This window comes from Xenopus laevis, chromosome 9_10L (assembly GCF_017654675.1).
Source record: "Xenopus laevis strain J_2021 chromosome 9_10L, Xenopus_laevis_v10.1, whole genome shotgun sequence".
NCBI classification, from domain to species: Eukaryota; Metazoa; Chordata; class Amphibia; order Anura; family Pipidae; genus Xenopus; species Xenopus laevis.
In genome coordinates, this window is record NC_054387.1 from 13547584 (window position 1) to 13558619 (window position 11036).

Sequence of the window (11036 nt, forward strand, 5' to 3'; positions counted from 1 at the left end):
GGAATCAGTTATTTGAGTGAGCTCTAATTCATCTGCTAGGATAGGAAGCCCCCCCTATAAGATATATTGGATCTACCTGTAGATAGGTTTCCCCAGTGATGATGTGATATCCTGCCTTTACGTAGCAACGTAGTCATCCTGGAAGTACCAGTGAGGCTCTGTGGGCACTTCCGCTGCCTCGAGGACCTTTGACCTGTAGCTCCTCTCCAAGCAGTCGGTGACGAGTGGGTATGTGTCTGGGTCAAACTTGTTGGCAAATAACTGTGGTGAGTTTGCCAGCCACTGTAAGTCTCCGAGCCCATAAATACAGATATCTCGCACGTAGTGCCCTGCCAGGGGGGTAAAAATCACATGATATTAATTCCTATGCCTTCTCCAAAATTTTCAGGGATAGAAAATATTACACACAATAGTGAAGTGCTCAACCTCTGTGCCTTATCCCTTGGGATCAGATGCTTAGCAGTCAATTACCCAATCTGCCATGGGTTAGTAAATGCAATATCCAATATCCATAAGACCGCTGCACACTGTAAATGCTGTGCTTTGTGATTTTTATTGGCTCATATCAAGTAGACAAAAATGGCAATGTTTCGGGCCCCAAAGGGCCCTTTATCAAGCCTGTAATCATATACATCGCTCAGTGTTAAATAGCAGTAAGCGAGGTCAGAGGAAGTGCTGGGCGGGAACATCAATCTCAATAAAGTTACAATCATCATACATATAATATAAAGATTATCCAATTGTTAACAAATCATCCCGTTTCAAACAAGTGTCCAATATTGTGCGTTTCCATAGTCCATCAATTCGATAAAAGAGTCCACAAAGATATTATGTGTATAAATTGTTATTGATCATTATTCGGCCAGGATTCAGCCTTTTTCAGCAGGAACCGAATCCGAATCCTAATTTGCATATGCAAATTGGGGGCAGGGAGGGAAATCACGTGACTTTTTGTCACAAAACAAGAAAGTAAAAAATGTTTTCCCCTTCCCTCCCCTAATTTGAATATGCAAATTAGGATTTGGTTCGGTATTCGTGGGAATCTTTCGAGAAGGATTCGGGGGTTCGTCCAAATCCAAAATAGTGGATTCGGTGCATCCCTATTGATCATTATATACAATCTAACTGGTTTCAGTGACATAAAAAAAAAAATAAGGAAAGAAAGTTTGTTAATTCCTCTTTGTAATGCTTAATCAGATGAAATCAGGTTGAGCAATCAAATTATTATTGGGATTATACTCCCGGGTATTGAGAAAGGTCTGGGAATCGGATAATTCTGAGTGCTGACATTCCCTTCAGCAAATGCTGGCGAAACATGGAATAAATAGGAATAGAAGTTGCAAGAAAGGTAATACAAGCATCTCAGATCTTCCTAAATTTCCCGATCTTTAATTCAAATAATTTGGTTGCTCAACCTGATTTTATCTGATTAAGCATTACAACGAGGAATTAACAAGCTTTCTTTCTTTATTTTCTTTGTTTTTGGACACAATATTGGACACTTGTTTTGAACGGGATGATTTGTAACAATTGGATAATCTTTATATTATATGTATGTAACTTTGTTGAGATTGATGTTCCCACCAGCACTTCCTCTGACCTTTCCCCTCCCTCACTTACTGTTATTTAACACTGAGTTATGATTACAGGCTTGATAGAGGGCCCTCGGAGGCCCGAAACGTTGCCATTTTTGTCTAATTGATATGAGCCAATAAAAACCACAAAGCACATCATTTCATTTCATTAATTACAATTAATTTGGGATTGGAATCTAACTACTATTTATTGCACTGCACTTTAGATTAATTGATCTTTATTAAGCCAGTTGATAAATTTTGAATGAATTGATATATGCACTTTATGCTTGGAATAATTAATTCTCTTAATTCATTGATTTTCTAATTAGAATAGCTATTTAGTTATGTATTTAAATGAATGAACTGGAATTATTGCATTGCACTTTAGACATACTCTAGTCTCAAGAAATATTACCATTTAGGTTCAACATAAATTGTGTTGCACAGTTAAATAATCTACCAATTTCTAGACCTGTTTGGTTGTTTTTTAATAGTGGTGAGAAATTAGGTTTTATGTGATCAGTCATAGTTGCTAATTTGTTAAGCGGGGTACTTTTCCTCTCTATAGAATTATTTTTTAAATCAATCCATACCGACGTTGGTCAGACCTCTGCTGTAATTAAGTAGGTAAAATTATTATAGGTAATCAAGGGTATCTATTCCTTCTTTCTCTACATATTTCTTCCTATTCTCCCATTTTTAACCATTGGAGAAATGTTTAACACCCCTCTAAAGCTGGCCATACACGCAAAGATCTGATCGTACGAATTGAGGATTCGCACGTTTTTTTGCGTCTGTGGCCAGCTTTAGTTTGTTCTCATTACCAACAGCTACAAGCATCTTGAGTCACCAGTATGCAAGCTTTTCAGTTAATTAATAGTAATTAATCCTACATTGTTCTTTTGGGACACTGATTCCAAAAGGTATTTCTAGAATCCTTGTCATAAAGGAAGCAATGAATGCCCCTATATCTAGTATCGGTAAATCTAAAATCAACTGGACTTGCTGAGTAATCAATGAAGACGTTTCACTACTCATCCTAGCAGCTTCTTCAGTTCTTCAACTGAAGAAGTTGCTCAGATGAGTAGTGAAATGTCTTCATTGATTACTCAGCAAGTCCAGTTGTTTTTAGATTTACCTATACTAGATATACCATGACCTGGATGAATGAAAATCTTCATAGTCAATGAATGAGCCCATTTGCCAAAAAGGAAATTATGACTTGACCGTAGAGTATGCCATGCATTACAGTTCAGCCTGAACTCCTCGTGCTAATCTCTGTCACCTTCACACTAAAAGAATAAGCATTTGCAGCCCATGTGACCTTGGGAGTGAAAGAGATTGGTACCAGTTGAAAATAGATAAGCCCTAAAACAAACACCACCCTTTATGGGAATACAAATGTACCATTGCAGCCAGAATGAACACTTCCTTCTTGATCCTTCCATTTTACTGCCCGGATGTTTCCTTCCCATTGTGCCTCCGGTGTAGATCCTGGAGCATCTGGAAGATTAAAACTCAGGTTAGGGCAGTTGCATATGGGACACTTCCAAACCAAAGTTTTGGGGTGGGGTGGCAAAACACTTTAAAGGGATTCTGTCATGATTTTTATGGTATAGTTTTGATTCAAATTCTAAATTACATGTACAATGCAAATAATTCACTCTACAATATAACATTTCATTTCTGAACCAACAAGTGTTTCATTTTAGTTGTAATATTGGTGTGTAGTTGCATCTGGGACCTGGATTTTACTATTGAGTTTTGTTCTTATATCTACCAGTCAGCTGTTATCTGGTTACCTTCCCATTAATGGGCTGCAGTGCAGTAGTAGTAAAGAATGACTGAAGTTTATCAGAGTCACATGACTGGGGGCACCTGCCGGATTTCAAAATTAAATATAAATACATTTGTTTGCTCTTTTGAAAAACGGATTTCAGTGCAGAAGTTTACTGGAGCAGCACTATTAACTGATGCATTTAGAAAAAAACATGTTTTCCCATGACAGTATCCCTTTAAACTGCTAACACCTGTAAAGCACTTTCTGCATTAAGCTGGTGTAGTCCTCTCATTGTTTACCAGGTGTCCGTACAACCACTCCAGTTAGCCCTTTCATACTGTTGTATAGCTCTGGTTCTTCTTCCACAGCAAAACACTGTGTAATAAAATGCACTGCTAGCTTTGGTGCTCGTTGTGAAGCTATCAAAAAGTCAGATTGTGCATATACATTTGTTGTGCATGATAATTGGGTGCAATTGTGCAAAGGTCCTTTGCAAGAGGGAAGAGATGGGTGCTAATTCTGAGTGGCGGTTTTACAACTGGTTGTATACCAGTTTCATTCGGGGTTTATTTTAATTACTTAATTCTATGCTACCATTCCAATACCTGGACCAAGGAGGGCCTTTACATTGGTTCCACATATGGCACCAATAGGCAGTAGACTTCTTAAGAGCCTGAAGCGCATCGCACATATATGTTTATGTTGAGATTGGCCATCCCCACTTATATCACTGTGTTATGAATTTCTGCTGGTTTGTCTATGGGACATGTTTAAAACTCTCATCTGCCAATTTTAATTGGAAGATGAGGAAGAGAAGATCCACTTCATTTCCAGCTGTTATTATCGTTGCCTGAAATAATGGAATACAGTGAAACCTCAATTTTTATATCCCCTGATTATAGGTTTTTGTGGTCCCACCTATTTATTATGTATAAGGTCAGAGACACACGCTCAGATTCGGGAAGATTAGTCGCCTGGTGATAAATCGCTTCTTCTTCGGGGAGACTAATCTCCCCGAACTGCCTCCCGGCGGCTACAATCTAAATCGCAGACGGGAGGCAGTTCGGGGAGATTAGTCACCCCAAAGAAGAGGAGATTTGTAGCTGGGCAATTGATCTCCCCAAATCTGAGCGTGCGTCTCTGCCCTTTAAAGTTTTCCGGATTTTACACAATTTTTTCTGGTCCCCTGAAAAGACATATAATAGGGCTTCTACTGCAAGATAAGTGGCCCACTGTGTATTTCCGCTTGTATCAATAATGCAGTTGGTTGTGGAACATACCCAAGGCAGCAAGTTGACTGCAATACTCTTTATTGGGAGGTAGAGTTACAGTGTAACTCTACCTCCCAATAAAGAGTATTGCAGTCAACTTGCTGCCTTGGGTTTGTTCCACAACCAACTGCATTATTGATACATTGATTTGGGATATCAAACACAGGATAACCCGTGGAATTAAACCAACAAAGACTTTTGGTGAGCCGCACCCATTCCTTTATTTGAAATATTTCCGCTTGTACGGTGATCAATTGAATGCCGAAGAGTATCATGGCCAATGTCTGTATGGGGACCCACTGAGACACCTACCTTTGAGCCGGTTAAGAGTGACCCAGTAGTGCTCATCTGGGCTGTAGGCATCTCTTGACCATTCGAGAAGATCTTTTGCACGGTGATCGGACAGTACAAATTGCACAAAGTTCCTCGTCAGAGCGTAGTAAGCGCTCCCAAAGTACAAGGTGAGGTTATGTGGCGGCCTGGATTTCAGAGTCGCTGTTGGATAAATGTAAGACTTCTCCTGATCCTGAAACACTTTATAAATTACGTTCGTCCTGTATTTCATATGCGGGGGCTGAACCACCCCAGGTGTCAGATTTCTGCCTCTCCAGCTAGTTTTAAGGTACTTTATAATTTCCCTGTTTGTTTTAATGGGAAAATCCTGTCCACAGAGGTTAATCACGTACCTCCATTTATTCTCCGAACGGATCAAGTCTTTCATGCAGTTAATATCGGCCTGCAGGCGGGAGAATCCAGCGTACACCACATTCTCTTGCCTTGAGGGTAAAAAGATATTGTCAAAGCAGCCGGCCAGTTCCTGCACTGCTCGGATGAAGTCCTCCGGTGACTTTTGATCGATATGAATATAGTAAATATTCTGTGGCACGTAGATGGCCGAAAGGAGCTTCACAAACATGTCCAGCTTGTGGTGAATTGTCAGGATATAAGCCAATGGGAAGGCAGCCTCTTCTTCCGATAGCGGCCTTGTTATAAAGTGTAACTCTTTTATCATTGCAGAACAGTTGGTGGGAGTTCGGAAACGCATGGACCCTAGATCTCGAGACGGAAGAAGGGCCACTTGACATAAGTTTCCTATCCCCAGTGCGGCAGGTTTGCTTTTAAAAAGAGCAGTGCAGAGCTCCCCTGGATAATACCCACACTCCTTTATCTCAGGGCTGAAACCTTCCCGGAAGTCGGAACTGTAGAGATTTTGGAGAAGGAAGATGAAAACACACACACATGTGCATAGGAGAAAGCCCGACCTGGAAAGGCAACACCTGCTCATTTTCTTCTCCGTGGGAAACTCTTCCTGCACATCATCATCTTGGTCTGAGCTGGAAAGTGGGAAGAAAAATAGGATTAGGTGGGAGAAGTATCTGTTCGGAGATAGCTAACCCATTATTTGGTTCCAAAGTCAGCACAATCTTGGAAATGTTACAGGATTTGAACAGAGTCAAGTATGAATCCAAAGCCTCAAAGTCACATGATTTTTTTTAGATAATGGAACATTTTTTCATTCATGCATACCCAAAAAGACAGTCTTGCGCTGTTTCTCAGAGGCCTTGTTTTAAAGGAGAAGGAAAGCTACCAAGGCAGTTCATTGCCAATAGATTAGCCACAAGAATGCAAGCTGGAACGCCATTTATATTCTTTAGAATGTTTTTCAATACCTGAGTAAACAGCTCTAGACACTGTTTCTGTTTGATTAGGATAGCATCTGCCATATTAGCTTGGTGTGACATCACTTCCTGCCTGAGTCTCTCCCTGATCGCTCTGAGCTCAGATTACAGCAGGAAGGGGAGGAGGGAGGAGCAAACTGAGCATGCTCAAGCCAAAAACCATGGAGGTTTGAGCTGAAAACAGGAAGTCTGATGCAAAGGCCCATGTGTACACAATAGAAGGAAAGAAATGTGGTGTTTCTTTTGACAGAGGACTCTGAGCAGCATTAATTTGAGGGTTTACTAGTGTATTTATATAGAACTTTCTGATAAAGCTTACTTAATTTTAATCTTTCCTTCTTCTTTAAAACTCGGAACCAGCAGGGCAGAGAAGATCAGACCAATAACTTAATCCAGTAATTCTAGTAAAGTGGAGAAGTTATGTGAAATTGCATGCAATATTGTGTAACTTTGGCCCGGCTAAGTAATGATCCAGCGGCATACATTATACTCCTCTCTCCCTTTTATTTTCCTGCACAATTTCATCTATGTTGAAGACAGGATAACAATCCCCAGCATGAGAACAGATAATGGCATTATGTCTCTTGCATGCAGCTCTCAGCAGTAACAATATAAAACCATTTGCTCACTGTGCCCGAATTAGATTGAGGCTGTTAGTTGAGTTGCTGTGTAGGGGCCGGCCTGCGGGTGACAGGCTGGAGAGAGTTAAACATTTGTGGGTAATTGCTGTGCCACCAACTGGAAAACACCAAGTAAATCAATATGGAGCCGGACACTTCTGTCTTTCACAACTTCAGCTTTCCAGGTTCATGCATTTAATGAGTCCCAGGGTGCCCAATTATTGATAGGAGAAAACAAACACGGCTGTTTTGCAGGGTTGTTTATAGTGCAGTGTTCCAAAGAGCAGCAATGGGTTAAAAGATTTTTTTTGTTTTTTATTTCTACCCAAATTTGTAAAAACAGTAGGTACAGGATTGCTAAATATTATGTTAGAGTCAGCTTTGCCTTTTTCCACCAATATGTATAAATACAAATATACAGAGAAGGAATGTTCTGGGCACACCATAAGCTATACCCTCATACTGTACTGTCTAAGGGAATCAATATGGCACCTCCTTCCCATATGTATAAATACAAATATACAGAGAAGGAATGTTCTGGGCACACAATAAGCTATACCCTCATACTGTACTGTCTAAGGGAAACAATATGGCACCTCCTTCCCATATGTATAAATAAAATATACAGAGAAGGAATGTTCTGGGCACACAATAAGCTATACCCTCATACTGTACTGTCTAAGGGAAACAATATGGCACCTCCTTCCTATATGTATAAATACAAATTTACAGAGAAGGAATGCTCTGGGTACACCATAAGCTGTACAAATGTAATACAGTTATTATTCTCTTCAATTTAGCTTTGTCGTTAAAGTGAAATTTGCCTCTTACAAATGCTATGACATTCTGTGAATCCACAAGCTGCTCTGCATTTGTTGTAACTTATATCCCGGCTGTATGTGATTTCCACTTACCTTTATATTTAGCACAACCGAAGACAGTATCGTGGCACATGTCGTTTCCCACATCTCTGCAGAACAGGCTGATTTCATCGTCTCATGCACCTAGTTATAGATTAACCGGCTCTGCTGATTTCCAAGCAAATCTCTCCCTGTCTCCAGACTCATGGGATCATATGTCCTTATGGGAGACTCCTGAATGTGACTCAGAGAGCTGAACTGCTGTGACTGCCTGATGAAATCTGCTATAGAAAGTGATGCAGATGATTGGGAGTTGACTGACAGTGTGTTATCTTAACAGTCTCCCATGTCTTTTTTGTTATGCCCTGTCTCTAAGCAACTGATGGGAATGATGTATAATATCTATGTAATATGCTTTAGTATATGTCAGTGATGTACACATAAGGGCAGGGGCACACAAAGCTACTGGATGAGATTAGGCGCCCAGTGGGATGGCACTTGGAACGCTTTGTTTTCCAAAGTCGCCCGAAGTTTCCTTGTGAAGCAACTAAAGGCAACTTCGGTAAATGAAACACCCCGCCATCCCGCCATCGAATTAGATTGTAGTCGGCGGGGAGCCAGTTTGGGGAGATTAATCGCCTGAAGAAGAAACGATTTGTCGCTGGGCGACTAATCTCCCCCAGTAGCTTTGTGAGCCCCTGCCCTTATATTAAAAGGTCTGATCTCAGTTTTCCCATATGTAGAATTTCATCATTAGTGTTATCATTGCGCACACTGAGTTACTGTGAACTTTAAGTATCCCTCGTGTATTATAGGGAATAATGTACCCCCCCCCCCCCTCTGTAAGTGATAAGGATGTTAGAAGTCACTGAGGGATTCTGTGACCATATAAAGGCACAAGGCTGCAGGCTGAGTTATACAGGGAACTCTGAGTATCACTCATGTATTATAAGGGATAATGTACCCCCTACTGTAAAAGATAAGGATATTAGAAGTCACTGAGGGGTTGTTCTGTGACCATATAAAGGCACAAGGCTGCAGGCTGAGTTATACAGGGGACTCTGAGTATCACTCATGTATAATAAGGGATAATGTACCCTCTACTGTAAATGATAAGGATGTTAGAAGTCACTGAGGTATTCTGTGACCATATAAAGGCACAAGGCTGCAGGCTGAGTTATACAGGGAACTCTGAGTATCACTCATGTATTTTAAGGGGTAATGTACCCCCTACTGTAAATGATAAGGATATTAGAAGTCACTGAGGGGTTATGAGACCATATAAAGGCACAAGGCTGCAGGCTGAGTTATACAGGGAACTCTGAGTATCACTCATGTATTATAAGGCATAATATACCCTATTCTGTAAATTATAAGGGTAGAGGAATTCACTGGGGACCAGGAGTTTTATTTTTGTTTTTTATTTATTTTTTAATTCTTTAGAAAGCAAAAAAAATCCATAGCAGTTGAGTCTGTTTCGAGGTCTGATCAAGGAGAAGGTAAGTACTTTTGTACTGGTAATATATTTCTTAATATAAAGTAAAGGGACAGGGATATTCTAGTAATCCAGAAATTCGTTTACATGTTAGCTGGGACAGCCGAATCATTTATAAGGTACAAGGAGGCCAATAAATCATGCAAAAAAGCTATTAGGCAAACTAAAATTGATATGGAAAAGGATATTGCACAAGAATCCAAATTGTTTTTTAAATATGTAAATAGTAAAGAAATTAAGCAGGAAGGGTGGGATCTTTAATATCAGAGGGGTCAGCTGGTTGATGAAAAATAAGAAAAAGCTCAGATTCTGAACTCATATTTTTCATCTGTCTACACAAATGAGGAACCAGTTAATGAAGGTTTCCTTAGTGATAGTCCCAATTCTAGTAATACATCTAATGATGCATTGTTCACACATGAAATTCAAAAGAGACTAGAACATGTTAAGATAAACAAAGGTCCGGGGCCAGATGGTATTCATCCCAGGGTCCTTAGCGAGTTTAGCTCTGTGATTGCCAAACCTCTTTACTCAATTTTTCAGGATTCTTTGAGGTCTGGAATAGTGCAGAGAGACTGGTGAATTGCTAATGTGGTGCCTCTATTCAAAAAAGGATCCCATTCTCTCAAAACTATAGGCCAGTTAGTCTGACATCAGTGGTAGGAAAGCTTTTCAAAAAGTTAATAAAGGATAAGATACTGGGCTTCATATCAAATCATAATACTATGAGTTTATGCCAGCATGGTTTTATGTGTAATAGATGTTGCCAGACTAACTTAATTTCTTTTTATGAGAAGGTAAGTAGAGACCTTGATTCTGGGATGGCAGTGGATGTGATTTACTTAGACTTTGCTAAAGCATTTGCTACAGTGCCACACAGAAGGTAACTGGTTGAATTAAGGAATGTTGGCCTGGAACATAGTATTTGTACCTGGATAGAGAACTGGCTAAAAGATAGACTACAAAGAGTGGTGGTAAATGGAACATTTTCTAATTTGGACCAGTGTTGTTAGTGGAGTGTCGCAGGGCTCTGTACTAGGTCCCTTGCTTTTCAGCTTGTTTATTAATGACCTGGAGTTGGCCATTGAAAGTACTATTTCTATTTTTGCAGATGATACTAAATTGTGCAGAACTATAGGTTCCATGCAGGATGCTGCTACTTTGCAAAGTGATTTGTCTAAATTGGAAAACTGGGCAGCAAACTGGAAAATGAGGTTCAATGTTGATAAATGCAGGTTATGCACTTTGGCAAAAATAATATAAATGCAAGTTATACACTAAATGGCAGAGTGTTGGGAGTTTCCTTAAATGAGAAGGATCTAGGGGTTTTTGTAGATAACAAGTTGTCTAATTCTGGGCAGTGTCATTCTGTGGCTACTAAAGCAAATAAAGTTCTGTCTTGTATTAAAAAGGGCATTAACTCGAGGGATGAAAACATAATTCTGCCTCTTTATAGGTCCCTGGTGAGGCCTCATCTGGAGTATGCAGTGCAGTTTTGGACTCCAGTCCTTAAGAGGGATATAAATGAGCTGGAGAGAGTGCGGAGACTAAGTGCAACTGGTTAGAGGGATGGAAGACTTAAATTATGAGGGTAGACTGTCAAGGTTGGGGTTGTTTTCTCTGGAAAAAAGGCGCTTTCGAGGGGACATGATTACACTTTACAAGTACATTAGAGGACATTATAGACAAATGGCAGGGGACCTTTTTACCCATAAAGTGGATCACCGTACCAGAGGCCTCCCCTTCAGACTAGA

General features: G+C 40.1%; 1 protein-coding gene across 1 annotated transcript; it reads right to left on the reverse strand.

Annotated features, from left to right (window-relative positions):
• Positions 1-8040, reverse strand: LOC108700913 (beta-1,3-galactosyl-O-glycosyl-glycoprotein beta-1,6-N-acetylglucosaminyltransferase 7). The gene is made up of 4 exons (XM_018234953.2): positions 7842-8040; positions 4941-5962; positions 2985-3080; positions 1-329 (listed from the first exon to the last, which is right to left on the reverse strand). Exons 2-4 carry the CDS (start codon positions 5911-5913, stop codon positions 118-120), a joined length of 1281 nt encoding a protein of 426 aa, XP_018090442.1. The 5' UTR covers positions 5914-5962; positions 7842-8040; the 3' UTR covers positions 1-117.
• Between the last annotated feature and the right edge of the window lie 2996 nt (positions 8041-11036).

Excerpts from the sequence above, each read along its gene's own strand:
- LOC108700913 (XM_018234953.2), bottom strand. The coding sequence starts at position 5,913 with ATGAGCAGGTGTTGCCTTTCCAGGTCGGGCTTTCTCCTATGCACATGT. Across the intron at positions 3,081-4,940 it reads CACTCTTAACCGGCTCAAAG|ATGCTCCAGGATCTACACCG; the intron begins GTAGGTGTCTCA and ends TTAATCTTCCAG. Across the intron at positions 330-2,984 it reads TGTTCATTCTGGCTGCAATG|GGCACTACGTGCGAGATATC; the intron begins GTACATTTGTAT and ends CCCCCCTGGCAG.